At 55.5% G+C, this 15529-nt stretch overlaps 2 protein-coding genes and 1 long non-coding RNA gene across 9 annotated transcripts; 1 reads left to right on the top strand and 2 right to left on the bottom strand.

The window, feature by feature from the left end:
- Nucleotides 1-2058: 2058 nt before the first annotated feature.
- Nucleotides 2059-4594, bottom strand: LOC112410151 (uncharacterized). Its single transcript, XR_003005349.1, has 3 exons — nucleotides 4191-4594; nucleotides 4013-4107; nucleotides 2059-2111 (listed from the first exon to the last, which is right to left on the bottom strand). It is a non-coding gene; the product is annotated as an uncharacterized LOC112410151 (long non-coding RNA).
- Nucleotides 3746-10870, top strand: ATXN7L3 (ataxin 7 like 3). Of its 2 annotated transcripts, XM_024760573.1 has the most exons (13): nucleotides 3746-4144; nucleotides 4799-4909; nucleotides 5208-5340; nucleotides 5544-5715; nucleotides 5907-6004; nucleotides 6190-6212; nucleotides 6518-6584; nucleotides 6794-6822; nucleotides 7143-7211; nucleotides 7481-7524; nucleotides 7800-7871; nucleotides 7965-8122; nucleotides 8236-10870. In XM_024760573.1, the coding sequence occupies exons 2-13, from the start codon at nucleotides 4859-4861 to the stop codon at nucleotides 8382-8384; spliced, it is 1065 nt and encodes a 354-aa protein (XP_024616341.1). In that variant the 5' UTR covers nucleotides 3746-4144; nucleotides 4799-4858; the 3' UTR covers nucleotides 8385-10870. The 2 variants fall into 2 exon arrangements, with proteins under 2 accessions (XP_024616341.1, XP_024616342.1); XM_024760574.1 differs by lacking the exon at nucleotides 3746-4144 and having other exon boundaries at nucleotides 4750-4909; nucleotides 6539-6584.
- Nucleotides 10871-10948: 78 nt separating this feature from the next.
- Nucleotides 10949-15079, bottom strand: TMUB2 (transmembrane and ubiquitin like domain containing 2). Of its 6 annotated transcripts, none has more exons than XM_024760576.1 (4): nucleotides 14981-15040; nucleotides 14316-14389; nucleotides 12466-13014; nucleotides 10949-12213 (listed from the first exon to the last, which is right to left on the bottom strand). In XM_024760576.1, exons 2-4 carry the CDS (start codon nucleotides 14348-14350, stop codon nucleotides 11847-11849), a joined length of 951 nt encoding a protein of 316 aa, XP_024616344.1. In that variant the 5' UTR covers nucleotides 14351-14389; nucleotides 14981-15040; the 3' UTR covers nucleotides 10949-11846. The 6 variants fall into 6 exon arrangements, with proteins under 6 accessions (XP_024616344.1, XP_024616343.1, XP_024616345.1 ...); XM_024760575.1 differs by having other exon boundaries at nucleotides 14927-15040; XM_024760577.1 differs by lacking the exon at nucleotides 14981-15040 and adding an exon at nucleotides 14727-14782.
- Between the last annotated feature and the right edge of the window lie 450 nt (nucleotides 15080-15529).

Consider the following 15529-nt stretch of genomic DNA (forward strand, 5'->3'; position numbering starts at 1 on the left):
GGTCTTCCTGCTTGCTCTCTTGCCCCCTACAGTCCATTCTGCACACAGCAACCAAAACTATCTTTTTAAAACAAATCTGATGACCTTACACTTACAACTCCTTGTCTTACAATGACCCTAAAAGGCCTAAGCCTTGTTTCCCCTCACCCTTCTCTCACTCCACTCTTCCTAATCACTCACAAGGATCGAGCCAAGGGATCTGTCTTTTGTTCCTCAAACATGCCTACCACAGGACCTTTGCACTTGTTTTCTCTACCCAAAATGCCATTCCCCCAACACTACAGATAGCTTGTTTTTCCCATCCTTCAGACTTAAGCTCAAATGTCACCTCACAGGCCTTCCCTGACCACCCTCTCTAGAGAGGCCTTCTTCTACATCTCCTTGTTTCTGTATCTGTTTACTTGTTCATTGTCTATCTCTCCAAGTAGAAGGCAACGTATCTGTTCATTCATTACAGTAATCCCAGCGCCTAAAAGTGCCTGGCATACATTTTACAGTCAAGAATTATTTGTTGAGGGACTTGCCCGGCGGTCCAGTGGTTAAGATTCTGTGCTTGCACTGCAGGAGACGCAGGTTCGATCTCTGGTCAGGGAACTAAGATCCCACATGATGTGCAATGCAGCCAAAAGAAAAAAAAAAAAAAAAGGAAATATTTGTTGAATGAGGGAATAAATAGGGCCCACAATGCCCTGGGGGATCTGGTGCCCTTGCTGGCCTCTCTGCCCAACTCCAGCTACACAAGCCATCCAAGATTCAAACACACCACACTCTCTTCCCACATTCTGCCTGTGCACATAACCATTCCCTCTGCCTAGAATGTTCCTCTTCACCTCTCTTCCTAGTTAATTCAGGGCTCCACTTAAAAGACCACTTCCTCCAGGGAGCCTCCCCTGACCCCCTGACTAAAAGATCTCTATGCATTTGTTTCTTCAGCAGCCTGGATGCCTTCACATTCAATCTTTCTTCCACTTCAGGCTTTGCTGGGCTGTAAGCCCCACTAGGACAAGGTCTGTGTGTCTCTCTGGCTCACTGCACTTCGCCCAGAGCCTGGACCAGTGTAGTCCTTAGTGTTTATTGACTGGTGCTAACTGTGGAGACCGGGCACGTGCCCAAAGAGGTCACCACCACAGACTGCTCAGGCCAAGTGCCAAATGAATAGTACAATCCAGTTTTAAAGGAGTTTCTTGTGAGGGTGGCCAGGGGTGAAGTGAGGAAGGATTTAGGTAAACAGGGAGGAGATAGGAAGGCTTCCTGGGCATGTGTAAATTCCTCAGGGCAGGATGTATTGCACATATTCCGAGACTAAGAAACAGATCAGGGTCATCGGAGTGGAGAATTCCTGATTCACACTGTGGAGACACCTGAAGTCCTGGCCTCACTACTTTGCTCTAGACTCAAGTTCAAACACCTTCTGAGAGTCTCCACCAGCTGATTCCACAGTAACTCCAACATATCTCAAACTGAACTTGTCATTGTCCTGTATCCTCACATCTCCTCCTCAGAGTTCCCCATCTTGGTTAATGATGTATTCAGGGTCTCTCTCTCCTTTACCCCACAGATCTCAAGCTATAACAAAAACCTACTACTTCTAAGCTATCCAGACTCCACATTCCAGAGTGATCTACTTAAGATGCAAGTCAAACAGTTCCCCTTGAGGACTCCTCACAGCCTGTAGGGTTAAAGCCCGCAGACTCCTCAGAACACCCTTAGTCCTGCATGGTCTGCCCTGCTTACTTCTTGCTGTTTCCCCATATATTCCTATGTTCCAGCCAGTGCCCAGACTCCTGGGCACTTCACTTTTTTTTTTTTTTAATAAATTTATTTATTTTTGGATGTGTTGGGTCTTCGTTGCTGCACGCAGGCTTTCTCTACTTGCAACATGCAGGCTTTCTCTAGTTGCAGTGAGCTGAGCGGGGGCTACTCTTCATTGTGGTGCGCGGGCTTCTCATTGCTGTGGCTTCTCTTGTTGCGGAGCACGGGCTGTAGGCGCGCGGGCTTCAGTAGTTGTGGCTCGCGGGCTCTAGAGCACAGGCTCAGTAGTTGTGGCGCACGGGCTTAGTTGCTCCGCAGCATGTGGAATCTTCCCGGACCGGGGCTCGAACCCGTGTCCCCTGCATCGGCAAGCGGATTCTTAACCACTGCGCCACCAGGCAAGTCCCTGGGCACTTCACTTCTGAAACTTCTGTGTGAGATATCTAGTGCCTTCTTGGCCTGCCTTGACCTGGCTCCTCTCCCACTAAAAGCAGCCTTTCCTGACCAACGCTTTTACGTCATTTGATTCCTTCACCTGGCCACCTCTGTCCCCTATGGTCAGCTCCAACCACCGGTGGAACCCGTGCCCCCTGCAGTGGAAGCGCAGAGTCTTAACCACTGGGCCACCAGGGAAGTCCCGAGCTCTCTTATTCTTATTGCACTGGCAATTATTTTCCTACAGGTCTGTTTACCCCACAAATTGTGAACTTCTTGAGGAAGTATAACTGTCTTATTTTATTTTTGCATCCCAGCACGGATGCACCATAAGAATTCTTAACAGCGCACCGTAAGAGTAACAGCTAAGATTTATCAAACACACTGAGCCGAGTTTCTCAGGCACTGACTTGTCAATCCCCACAACAACCTAATGAGATAGGTACTATCATTATACCCTGTGACAACAGTGTAAACTGGGGCAACAGAGAGCTCGTTTGCTCAAGTTCGTTTGTCAAGTCCACAGATTTAAATTCAGATGATTCCTGGTCTTAACCACTTAGGACTACTGCCTCTATAAATGCTTGCTGAAGACTAAAGAATCAGTGATGGTCCCAAAGTATATGATTTAAGACTTTCCTCATTTAATCTCATCTTCTGAAGGAAGAGGGCTGTCATATACCCGTTTTAGGACTCCAGACACAGAGAGTAACTGAGATGGAAGCGCCAGTCTAAGCATCTACTGCGGCTGGGAAAGGCCCTTTGCTCCAGAAGAGGGACTGTGAGAGCGCGCGGATAGGGGCACACACTGGGGAGTAAGTAGAACTGGGTCGGAGTAAGGGTCTGGCCACTGACTGGCAAGCTGTGGAGAGGAGAGGTGGAGTGGGGGGCGGTCCAGCGTGGGTTCCGGAAGCAGGAAAGGCGAGCAGGTGTGGGATCTAAATTAGGATGACGGCGGGGAGGGCGCTCCGCTCAGACTGGCACAGCTCGGCCTCTGCCCTCAGCGGAGGACCCTCAACTCGGGCGTCTGTTGGTTCTCAGGCCTGGAGTGGGCTGAGACCCGCCCAGGAACACGGGGAACCGAGGCTCGGACGAGCCCCCTTCAGGTTTTATGGCCTGAGTTGCTGCGTCCCACTTCAACTCTGGCCTCTTCACAGAAGCGACTGCACGCTTCGGGGTGAACTCCGGGGTGGGGGCGCTGGGGGGAAAAAGAGCCGGGAGCCCGGAGGGAAGGGCGGGGGAGCCTGGGCCGGAAGGCGTCCCAGGCTAGGCTGGGAGCCGGCGCTCTCTTTCGACGCCACCCGCTGCCCCCGCCCCGGAGCCGGCCGGGACGGCACAACGTCTCCGCCCCCAGCGCACCGCGCACCTCACCTTGAACGCCGCTCCACCCACCGCCATCCTATTGGGCCGGCCGGGCCGGGGCGAGACGGCAATTGGCCGAGGTGGCTCCCGAAGGCCCCGCCCATCTCCCCGCCCCCGTCCCCGTCCGCCGGTACTTTGGACGGCGGCGTGGCGCCCCACCCCGGGACAATAGAGACACCCTCCCGGACTCCTCTCCCCGGCCGGCCGGGGCTGTCGGCGGGCGGGGAGGAAGAGGGGCCGGGACGCGTCCCACTCTGCCCACTCTCTAAGGGTCGGTCTGTCCCGGACCGGCGCCGGCCTCCGGCGGCTCGGCTCTCCTCCCCCCAGTTGGTATGATGCAGCAGCAGTGCCGCAGGGACGGGGGAAGAGCCGAGGCCCGGCCTCCTACCCTCCCCAGTGCCCCCGGCTCATTTGTCAGTCCCCACCCCACTCTAGGCCGGCAGCTCCTTAAACTCGTACCCACCGTTCAGAGGGGCCCCGGACTGTGGGCGCTGTTTCTGAATCCTTTGGTGGGGATTCCTGGACTTTGGGGCTCTTGGAGAGACTTCCGGGCTGGTCCTGAGGGAGGGAGGGTGGTTATCTAAAAGAAGAACAGGTAAGGGGAGTGCCCACTCTTGGCCTGCCATCCCACCGGACTCTACCTCCTCTTGCTCATGGTGGCTAGAAATGCCCCTTTAGCTCTAGATTTCTGTGGGCTCTGCTCCCCTTCTGTAGTGGCAGGCTTATTGCAAGGGAAGATAAAGTGGGGTGAAGGTTGTAGGGTCCTAGGGCCATTCCTACTTCTGGTAGCAGTACCCCCCCAAGTGGACATCCTGGCTGAAAGCAGAGGTGGCTCTGAGGAGAGCCTAGCGAAGGGAGGGGAGTGTATTTAGGAGTCTGTGCAGTTCTTTGCCACACCCTGTGGGTTTGCTTTGAGGCCTTAGAGTTCCTTCTCCTCCCCCTGCTGCATTGCACCATGGGTATCGAAGAGGGGTTTGAGTTTTGGGGACCTGGGGGGAGCTGCTGCCTCCTGTAGACCCAGACTCTGATTGGCAGTAGAGTCCAGGGCCTGAGTTCAGGCTTGGGAAGGACTAGGCCGCCCTTGGGTTTCAGGCCCTGAAGGACCATCCAGACTTAGTGAGCCTAGGCTTTAGGGAGAGGTAGATCCCAATGCCACCATTGAGCTCTGGGCAGCGAGGTGCGGAGGGGAGGTGGCAGTCATCAGAGGTGTCTTGGACTCACACCAACACCCCCACCCCCATGTGTGCAGCCGTGTTGCCGCCCGCTGTGCTATGAGCAGTCAGAGCGCCGTCTCCACAAGAGTTTACAAATGAAAATGGAGGAAATGTCTTTGTCTGGCCTGGATAACAGCAAACTAGAGGTGAGGGCTCCCCCACGTGTGCCTCCAGTTCTTTCTCTTGATGTTTCTTCGTCACTTTATCTGGCATCCGCACCAGAGAGGAATTTGGGTAGTCAGCCTTGTTCCTTAAAGGGAATAGCCAGCTAAGGAGGCCCGAGGATCCAGAAGAAGAAAGAACTCGAAGTCAAGATGGGGAAAATGGCAAAGAAAGCATTATTTTTGACCAGGGCGAATTGGCAGGAGATTTGGTTGGTGAGAGTTGCTCTCAGTCCATGGGACTATGACTCTTGTGACCATGGATGTTCTCCCCTGGGCCCAGGCCATCGCTCAGGAGATATACGCGGACCTGGTCGAGGATTCTTGTTTGGGATTCTGCTTTGAGGTACACCGGGCTGTCAAGTGTGGCTATTTCTTCCTGGACGACACGGACCCTGATAGCATGAAGGATTTTGGTGAGCTTCAGGGTTGAAGGAGAGCAGTCTAGCCCTGTCCTGGGAGTGCTTGGAGGGTCCTTCTCTGGCAGCCGCACCACATGTAGAACGTGGAGCTCCTGTGAGCTTAGGCAGGGGCTTTGAAGAGGCCATGGGGCCATGGGTGGGAACGAGAGGTGAGGGTCCCCTGCCCGCCCTGATCGACACGCCTCTCCTGTCCCCAGAGATCGTGGACCAGCCGGGGTTGGACATCTTTGGACAGGTTTTCAACCAGTGGAAGAGCAAGGAGTGTGTTTGCCCCAATTGCAGCCGCAGCATTGCCGCCTCCCGTTTTGCTCCCCATCTGGAGAAGTGCCTGGGAATGGGTCGGAACAGCAGTCGAATCGCCAACCGCCGGTGAGGGCTTCTCCCCCTGCTAGAACCAGAGCGGCTCACCTTTTGCAGCCCGTCCCATGGTGTAGCCCTCCAGGGGCATTTGTAGGGCACAGAGGGTGGGTCATGCTTGGCCCCAGATGCTCCACTCTACCTGTGAAGTCGGGGGCAGAGAGGTGGCAGCCTTGACCCTTCCTCTTCCCTACCCTTGGCAGGATTGCCAATAGCAACAACATGAACAAGTCTGAGAGTGACCAAGAGGATAACGATGACATCAATGACAACGACTGGTCCTATGGCTCAGAGAAGAAAGGTGTTTGGGGATCTGGGGAATTTGGGGGCCATTGGGGTGAGGCGGGCTCGCAGGAATTGGGTATGTAACGGTCACAAGTTGTTATCCTGAATGAGGGGGGAGAGTGTAGCTTTGTACTTTGCTTTAGGTGCCCTTAGATTGGGAACTTAAAGTGACCCTACCTTTTATCCTTTTGTCCTGCACAGCCAAGAAGAGGAAATCAGACAAGGTGAGAGCTGGGGCAAGCATGAGGGAGATTTGGGCGAAGGACACATACCCTCCCCTTTGGGTAGGGAGTCCTCGGGTGTCTTGACTCATGTCTGAGGTCGCTGGGTACCTCTCTGGGTTCTGGGATGAGGGTGTCTCGTGGGCAGGAGGGCAGCAGAGGCCTTGGGGGAAGGTGGGAGGAGGGAGTCTGGGTAGACGGGCCTCTTACTGATGGGGAAGAGTAGGGATTTGAGGATGCTTCTTTGTCAAATCTTTTTTCCTTCCCTGGGTTCTCGGCTCCCCCTTATCGTTACCCTTTCCCCAAAGCTATGGTATCTCCCATTCCAGAACCCCAATTCCCCTCGAAGATCCAAGTCTTTAAAACACAAAAATGGTAAGTGGGGCTGGAACAACGGGAGTGATTCTAGCTGTGTCTTCTGGGACTCATTGCTGGAGGGCAGAGGGGGGCGCGGGGGGCGGGCCGGGGTATCGAGGGAGGGCCTGTGATCCTTCTGTCACCCCCACTTCCTCTCTGGTTATTTTCAGGGTTCTCTGTCTGTACCTCTGCATCAAACACCCTTCCCCTTCTTTTTTCTTCTTCAGGGGAACTTAGCAATTCGGATCCTTTTAAGGTGAGTAGGGGCTGCCCCTTGTAGGTTCCCTCTCATTGTCCTTGTTGTGAGTTGCGTGGGATTGGACAAGTGGGGATCAGAATGCTGACAGCCAGAAGCACTAGATGGGGTATTTAGGTCTTGCATATGTATGTTCTCTGTAGGTCCCAACCCCTTACCCCTGTGCAGGTGGGATGGAAGGGATTGTTGGGAAACTGCTGGGCAGTCTTAAGGCCTTCTCACTTAGGAAGGGATGAGAGGGACTGATTCTGCCACCCCCACCCCCAACCTCCCTTCTTTGGCTGCCCCTTCTCTAACCTGTACCTCTGGTTCTTGCCCAGTATAACAACTCAACTGGGATCAGCTACGAGACCCTGGGGCCGGAGGAGCTGCGTAGCCTGCTCACCACGGTGAGGGACCAGGGAAGGGGAGGCCCTCGGGAGCGAGCTGAGCCACAGGCAGTGGTTGAGGCCCTGAAAGAGGCTGCTGACATGGCAGTGAGGGCACCTAGGTCTCTCTCTGGAATTAGGCTTCCTGGCCATTGGTGGTCTGGGGCCGTCTGCCGTGGACACCCTGGGGCCATTTCTGCTTACAGTCTAGCATGTGTACAGAAGAGAATGTCTAGTGTCTAGAGTAGGCTTTCCTCCATCCCTCCTTTCAGCTTATATTCCTCTTCCAGCAATGTGGGGTGATTTCTGAACACACCAAGAAGATGTGTACAAGGTGAGCTCAGAACCTAGGAACAGGGCCAGGGGGCCCTCCTGCACACTCACCCTGGGTACACGGGTCAGGAGTACCCCTGGACTTGAGCAGCGGGACTCCCACCCTTCCCCTCCCCTCTGCTAATGGTCAGGCCTGAGGCCACAATCTGGGGGCTCTCCGTTCATCCCTTCCCTGCCTGTGTCCATCCCTCCCACCTCTGCTGAGGGGAGGGGCTTCACCTGTATTCCTCAGACCCTTCCTGCCTTGTCAGGGTCTGATAATTCTCTCCCCACCAGGTCCCTGCGCTGCCCCCAGCACACGGATGAGCAGCGGCGAGCCGTGCGGATTTATTTCCTTGGACCCTCGGCGTGAGTGACCCTCCAGGAAAGGTGGTGGGTTGTGGAGGTTAAGGATGACGATTGGTATCCCTGAAGCCCTTCTCTGGCCTCTTCCCTTTCCAGCGTCCTTCCAGAGGTCGAGAGTTCCCTGGATAATGACAGCTTTGACATGACTGACAGCCAGGCCCTGATCAGCCGGCTTCAGTGGGATGGCTCCTCCGATCTCTCACCTTCTGATTCAGGTTCCTCCAAGACGAGTGAGAATCAGGGATGGGGTCTAGGTAGGTGATACAGATGGGCCCCAGGGGCTCTCTGCCCGAAGCCAAAGACGGGGAGCACCTTGCGTTCCCCTGCCACGACCCTCCCCTCAACCCTCGCGCCTCCTTCTCTTCAGGTACCAACAGCTCCGAGTCACGGAAAACCAAGAAAAAGAAATCCCATCTGAGCCTGGTAGGGACTGCCTCTGGCCTGGGCTCCAACAAGAAGAAAAAGCCAAAGCCTCCGGCACCCCCGACGCCCAGCATCTACGATGACATCAACTGACTTGGGTGCAAGGGATAGCCTTTGGCTGAGCAGAGCCCTCCCTCCCGACCCCCACCCAGGTGGCATAGCCTGGCAAATGGACGGCTGCTGGGGGTTTGGGCTTGGGAAGTTTGGTGGGCCAGGCAGGCAGAGGATCCAATTATGCACCCCTGGGGGGTGTCAGGGTCTTCTGCGATGGAGCACGAGCCCTCGGCGTGCAGGACTCAGACCTGGACATATTATGCCTTGGACATAAGTTCGGTGGGGAGGCGGTTTTCCTATTTATTCTGTGAGTTACTGGATGTCCAGCTAGGCCAGGGGCCTGACCTGGGCACTGTGCCAGGGCACTGCCGCCCCCCACCCCAGGAACTGGACTAAGCCCTGCCGAGGAGCATCGTGGCTACCCGGGAGGCGGTGGGTTGGAAGCTGAGCCTGGAGGGGGCCTCCCCCAGCTGCCCTCAGCAATGTGAATGGGTCCGGTGCTTGCAGCTGAGGAGCAGGGCTGGGCGTGTCCTGTCTGTGTGCGGAAGAAGCCTATCAAACGCCCCCATCCCAGGGGTAGGCAGGCACAGCGAGCTGTCTGCTGAGGTAGGCGTCTAGAACTGCCGCCGCCTTCCCTGCCCCTCACAGGGGCAGCCCTTTCCCCTCAGTCCCCATGGGCCTCCTTGGCAGCAGGAGCTGTCCTTTTGTTGTTGGGTGCCAGGAAAGGGCCTCCAGCCTCTACAGCTTCAAGGGCAGGGGGAGGGTAGGAAGAGGGAGCTGTGTATCAAAATGACTCCCCCCCTACCTCTCCTCCCTGACCCAGGGCTGGCGAGGAGTGGGGCCCCAAGGTGAGAGGGAACGGTGCTGCTTTATTTGAAATGTTTTCTTACCTCATTCCCTGCCCCAGGAAGGGGCCCAGCCTCACCCTCCTGGGGTGGCCCCATGTTCCTCCTGCCTACCCTGCCCCACTGCCCTACCAGGGCAGCCCAAGTTCCCAACTGCTGCTTGCCACCCCCTCTTTAACCTTGACCAGCTCCAGTTCCTCTCTCGATGCTCCTGCCTCTGAAGCCTGCCCTGTTTCCCCTTCCTTAGCCGCTTTTAAGTTATTTATTCTGTACTTGTGGTTTGGGGCTCTGAGGAAAATCCTGATCTTTTACTTCTCCCCCCTTGCTAGGAGTGGGGCAGGAAGAGAGGGTGGTCTCTGTGCTCTGGGCTGTCAGCGGAGGGGGAAGGGGTGCCATGCCTAGACAGTGCCCCTCTGTGGGACTGTGGTGCCAGTGTGCCCACCTGCCTGGTCTACATCCTGAAGAGATGTATCGTCCCACCTCCACGCGGGCACCATGGCTCTCAGGAGCTGAGCTGGAGGCCTGCAGTCTGGGCGGGGAGCAGAGCTGACTGACACAGGCATGGAGGTGACCCTGAGCCATGTTCTCTGGCACTTGCAGGACGTGTCCCCTGTCCTCCTCCCAGGAGGAGCCATCCCACATTTGGGTAGCTAGTACCCAGGACTGGTTGGACTGATTTGGGTTAGGGACCCTAGAGGGTTAAGGGAACAAGAGATAGGGCTGTAGTACCCTGTCTGGAACCCCAATCTACCCCTGGGGTGGCTCTGATTGTGGCTGACGCCTGGTTACAAACTGGTTTTTAACCCAAGAATTGTTATTTTTTAAAAAGCCAAATTTTGGCAGGAGTTAGAATAAATCCTGGGGCCTGGGCTCCTCTGTTCTCGCTCTTCCACAGCCTTCTCCCTCTAAGGGAAGCCAGAGGGAAAGGAGGATCTCAGCCAGCCTCCAGCCTGCTCCCAAATGAAGACTTGGGAGTAGGTTGAAGGTGAAGGGAGGAAGGCCGCGGGCCACTCTTCCTTCTGAGAGGCAGCTGCAGCTCAGGCCCTAATAAGTACACCCTTTCACCTCTGGCCTCTCCCTTTCCCCCTTCTGGTTGGAGGAGGGAGAAGTGGGAAGTAGTTTGGGAACTGGTTTGTCCACATCCACTTCCCCATTGTTCCCTGGCCCGCCCTCAGGGCAGAGCCCCCTGCCCAGGCTGGGTAAGAGATGGGCTTGGTCCAGCAGAGACCCTGAGGGAGCAAACCCCTTTCCTTCCGGGGAGAGTGTGCCCCCCCCTACCATGTAGTTGAACAGGGGCTAGGAGCTCCCCACTCCCTTCCCTCTAACAGCAGGCTGTGTGGGTTTCAATTCCCATCCTTCCCACCCCGGCTAGGTGTCGTCCACCCTGTATTCTATCATGTGTCTGAGTGTGTGTGGGGGGGTTCTGTACTAATTTCCATGGCCGGTGGCTTTTCCTTCCATGCATCACTCCCCCCCGCATGCCCAGGGGCCACCCGCCTGGCATTACCGCATGCTGGGGTCATTGGGGGAGGGGGGTGGGGCTCACGCTGTCCTGTGGTCTTGAGATTTTTATTTTTGCATATGTAATCCATCCTGTACAGGTAGCTAACTTTGTAAACGCTGTGTATTCCCCCTGCCCCCATGGCTGCTGGTGTAAATAAACTGCATCTCCCGTTGGTAGCCCGGCCTACCCACCCTCATTCCCGTGTTGCTGGGGGCAGAGCAACAGCCTTCTCTTAATGTCACAGGAGACTCCACGGCCACAAAATGGAACTTTATTCGGTCATGGATACGGCCCTCCATCCAAGAGCCCCAGAGGCAAGGGCCTGGGGCCCAGTGCTCCATACCCAGAGCTCGTCCTTGGAGCTGGGCAGAGTAGGACACTGGCTGAGGGCCAGAGCTGCCTCTTGCTTACAGCCTTAGGCCTAGGGTAGCAGCAGCTGTGGCCCGGCCTCTCCCGATGCTGGGGGCTTGGCTTTGTGCCCCAATCCCCTTCCTGACTGAGCTCTATAAGGGACTATTTTTTAAAAAAAGAATATAAGCAAAGTGCTTTGAAAAGAAAAAGAACACTGGAAACCATCCAGAACACAGAGAACACCCTATTCCTGCTACGGGGTGGAGGGAGAAGGTGGAGGTGGCCAGGTGCCTACAGGGAAGGCTGACACAAACTTCACTCCTGCCCATGTGATTTCAGTCTCAAAAGATGGATATTCCACTAGGGAACCGAAAGATACTCCAGGCTCCCTATAGAAGTATGCTGGGGCCATGCTGAACTGCCCTGACAGGCAGCCCTGGGGGCTGAGGAGCAGACATGCAGGATAATGGGAAAGAGCTAGGGCCACGGCTGGGAGGGAATCCTCAGAGCCCAGGCTCCCCATTGAGCTGGAATAGCAGCCCACCTCTGAACTTCAGGACCTTAAAAGTGAAGGAAGATGACATTCTCATTTCTACCTGAGTTGTGCTTGCACAGAGGGGATGTCTGTACCCTCGTGGACGTGAAGGGGAGGCCCCGTGCCTGCCTCCTGGGTCCTATGGAGGGGGACCCACCACATCCTTTCCACCCTTCCCTCCCAGGCCCTTGGGCCCAGCTCTGGCCAGGAAAGGGGGGAGGCCATAAAGGAGGAAGACCACGCCTTTCATTTTCTCCCTACGGTCCTTATCGTCCATACATCCCAAATACTAGGAAGCTGAAGAAGACGGTGACCCCCACCAGGGAGACAGTGGCAGGTGCTGTGAAGAACTGACGGTAATTGATACGGAAGTACCAGACCACACCCAACAGCACCACAAACACAGGCACCATGAGGCTGCCCACACTGACGCCGAGGCTGGGCGGCTCAGTGGCTGAAGAGGGGGCCAGGGAGGCCGAGGGGCCTGGAACAGCTGACCCAAGGGGTGAGTGGTGACAGTGAATCACACAGTTGTCGGTAATGTTCAGGGAACGCAGTGTGCGGCCTGGGTCCTGCAGCAGGCGGCCCTGGTAGATCAGTTTCATCTGGCTTTCTTGTCCAGGGAAGTATTTACTGTAAGGATGAGACAGACAGAAGGACAGACAGAGGGCAAGGAATGAGAAGGCCGAAAGGCCTGGACCAACAAAGCAAGGCACTGGGGGGAAATTGCACGGTGGCTTTCTAAGGCAGTACTCCCCCACCCGCCCTGTAAGGGCCGCACCTGACGCTTCCCTGCTGCTCCCACGTCTGTATCAGCCTCCTCCGAGAAGACCAAGGGCTGGGGGCATGGGCTACAAGCAGCCTCCCACTTCCCAGCCCACCTACCTCTTCAGAGCACCCACAGTATCCTCTGGCCGGGCCACAGCCAGCTCCTCGGTGTCGTTGAGGAACTTGAGCCGCACGTTGATGAGGCAGGCGCTATCCTCAGATCTCTGGGGCACCGCTGGACCGCTGCTCCCCGGGCCCGCTTGTCTTTTGGGCAGGCCTTGGATGTCAAGCAGATGCTCCAGGCTGGGCTCAATACCACCCCCAGCTCCGGGTTCCCCTGTGGAGTCTCCCCCACCTTCGCCAGCCTCTTCAGCCTTCTCATCATTACCCTCTGATGGATGTGGGAGTTCGGATGGCTCTGGGGTGACTTGGCCCGCCACCAGATGGTCCACATGCCCCAGGTGGAGGACGGATGTGTCGCCAGCTGACACAATAGTGCCCAGGAGCTGGTTGCTACCGCTGTCGGCTACGTAGGTAGAGAGCCAAGCTAGGACCAAGGCTAGAATCAGCACCGCCACACCTGCCACCACAGTCACCTCATTACCCACACCCTCAATAAGGGTGACATCAGAGAGCTCCATGGCCTGGCTGCTGACTGGGTCCACACTGCGGGAACAAAGGGGGACAGCATCAGCAGGGCATGAGGGGTCGCAAGCAGGTTTCCTGTTTGTTTAGGCTCTAACTGACCCAGCCCTGAAAGAAAATGGAGTTCAGTGTCCTGTAGAGACACAGACCTTCCGAACTCTGGACCCCCAATCTACAGCTAAGGACTTACCCCTTGCCTCTAACCTGAAACGCTGGCTTTCAGGTTCCACGCCCTTCCTCTCTCACATTCCCACCCCCCGAGGAAGCATGGATCATCAGGAAAACCTTACAGCTTTGTTGCTGCTGCTGCTGCTGTTACTGTTCGTTGCTTTTTTGGCAGGTGGGGAAAACATGTGCTTCTGTGAGCCCTGAGTTTCTCTAGGATTTTTATCCATTGGTAAAGCAACTATACCCCCCCTGAGATGCCTCTAAGGTGGCTTCAGAGAAACCGAAAAAGCCCGGAATATTTTATTTGGGGCCCCTTTGGAGGCATAGCGCAGCCACTCTTGCCAGATCGTGTCATTTGAACTCAGTCTCATTCATGGTCACGGATCTAGGTCCAGATGTCAAGAGCCAAAGAAAATTGATTTATCAAAAGCAAAGTCAGACCAACCCAAAGGGACAGCTCAGTAGGGGCCATCAACAGACACTATGCAGCGGACATTGTGTCTGCCTCCTCCGAAATTCTTCGGGCAGCAAAGCAGAACAGACACCAGAAGCACCACCCTCCTGGGTCACTGTAGGCTCACAAATGCAAAACCACTACCTGCATGGAACTGATTCGGACAAGATTCCAAAATGGCTCTCACAATCCATATCGCAATCTCCCCTCTTGTCCTGTGTTCTCCCTCGGCAGTTTCTTAGAAAGGTAGGAAGGATATCTGCTTGCTCCTTGGAGTACCTACTCTTTCCCTTGGAGAATCTGCTGCTTTCAGAGCTGTCCCTGGGCAAATCCGGTCTGATGATTACCATCACCAGACTATTCTCACAGCACCTATAAAACTTCATTATACTTATCTACCAGTCCATCTCTCTACTAGACCCCTGGAAGATAAAGGTTCGCATGTATTTCTCTATGTACCGTAGTGCCCAGCATAACCCCACAGTAGCTGCTCAAAGAACACTGCGGAACATATCAACATTTGAATACTTTTCACATCCTTATTTAGTACATGGGCCCTGGGATCAGGAAAAAAAACAAACAAAAAAAACCCCAAACTAACTATAACCCCCTTTGCCTCTTACTAGCTCTGTAACCTCAAACAATTTTCTCAGAGACTCAGCTTTCTCATCAGTAAAATGGGGTTAAAAATAGTACCTACCTCATAAGGTTGTTTTGAAGATGACGGGAAATCATTGAAGCAAAATACTTAGCACAGTGCCTGGCACATTGCAACTGTTCAGTAAACAAACAGTAGCAGTTATTTATCACTCCCACAACTAACCCCTAATGGTAAGAAGGTTAACGGCATTAACCCTGATTTAAAGAAAAGGAAACTGCGGCGAACAGAGGAAAAAACGACTGGCACAGGCACAGGGAACTTTCGAGGGGAGGGACTGGGCAGGACCCCAGGTCTCCCTCCTCAGAGGCCTTTGCTCGCTCCTCAACCTGTGAGCGACCCTGATGGCGCGGTGAGGAGGGGTCCCCGATCCTGCCTTTTCTGACGCGAAGGCTCCGCGTTTGGGCGGTCCTATTCCCGCGGCGCTGGAGAGGAGTCCGTGGGTCCACCCACCTCCGGCCGCCGTGGCCAAACCCGCTTCTCCCAGCCCGAGACGGGTAGAGTCAGGTGAGGGGTTCACAAACCATCCACACCCCTCACACTTCGGGGCGGGGCCGGGAGACTGGGGGCGGGGCTTGAGTACGCGGGGGAACATGGGAAATTAAAGGGGATCTGGACCGGTACTGTGCCTGGATAAGGAAGGAGATCCTCACCTGAAGCGGCCAGACTAAGTGTTTTGACTTCGCCAAGACGGCCCGTGGACTCACCTTTCTGTAGGGGCCGGGGGAGGGGCTGGCTAGCCCTGATTCTGTCCAGGGTCCGGTCTCTTCCGGCTTCTCCCGGAAGCTGTTAGAAACAGAGACAGGAAGTTCCGCCTCCGCGCCTTGCACTGATGACGACAAGCTACGTAAAGCGGGCTGACGTAAACGTATTCTTTAAATAAAAGGGACAGGTTTCTCAGCGGAAGGAGGGGCGGAGTTATTGTTGGCGGGATCCTGGCCCTCCCGGGGCAAGGCCACGCCTGGTGGGCGGGGCCTAAGGAGCCCATGGATGCGGGGCGGGGCCAGGAGGGAATTACGGGAGGTGCTTGGGCAAGGGGTGTGACTTCGCGTCTGGATGTCCGAGCGGGCTGGTACCGCTGGGCTCACCAGAGCGGCGCTTTCCTCTTCGCAACCTTTTTCTTCCGGCCTTGCTCCCAGCCTCCCGGGCCGATTGGATTTATTACTGCTCTGCAACGCGCACTGAGCTCCGGGTTAGCGGAATCAGCCGGGACTGGTCTTTCTGATCTCAAAGAGTCCAACTCAGGGCTAGTCGAG

This window comes from Neophocaena asiaeorientalis, unplaced genomic scaffold (assembly GCF_003031525.2).
Source record: "Neophocaena asiaeorientalis asiaeorientalis breed wild unplaced genomic scaffold, Neophocaena_asiaeorientalis_V1.1 scaffold30, whole genome shotgun sequence".
NCBI classification, from domain to species: domain Eukaryota; kingdom Metazoa; phylum Chordata; class Mammalia; order Artiodactyla; family Phocoenidae; genus Neophocaena; species Neophocaena asiaeorientalis.

Coding starts and splice junctions, on each gene's coding strand:
- ATXN7L3 (XM_024760573.1), top strand. CDS start 4,859: ATGAAAATGGAGGAAATGTCTTTGTCTGGCCTGGATAACAGCAAACTA. Junction 6,585..6,793: donor GTCTTTAAAACACAAAAATG/GTAAGTGGGGCT, acceptor TTTCTTCTTCAG/GGGAACTTAGCAATTCGGAT. Junction 6,823..7,142: donor GCAATTCGGATCCTTTTAAG/GTGAGTAGGGGC, acceptor GTTCTTGCCCAG/TATAACAACTCAACTGGGAT.
- TMUB2 (XM_024760576.1), bottom strand. CDS start 14,350: ATGATTTCCCGTCATCTTCAAAACAACCTTATGAG. Junction 13,015..14,315: donor CTTCAAAACAACCTTATGAG/GTAGGTACTATT, acceptor TTGTTCCCGCAG/TGTGGACCCAGTCAGCAGCC. Junction 12,214..12,465: donor ACTGTGGGTGCTCTGAAGAG/GTAGGTGGGCTG, acceptor TCATCCTTACAG/TAAATACTTCCCTGGACAAG.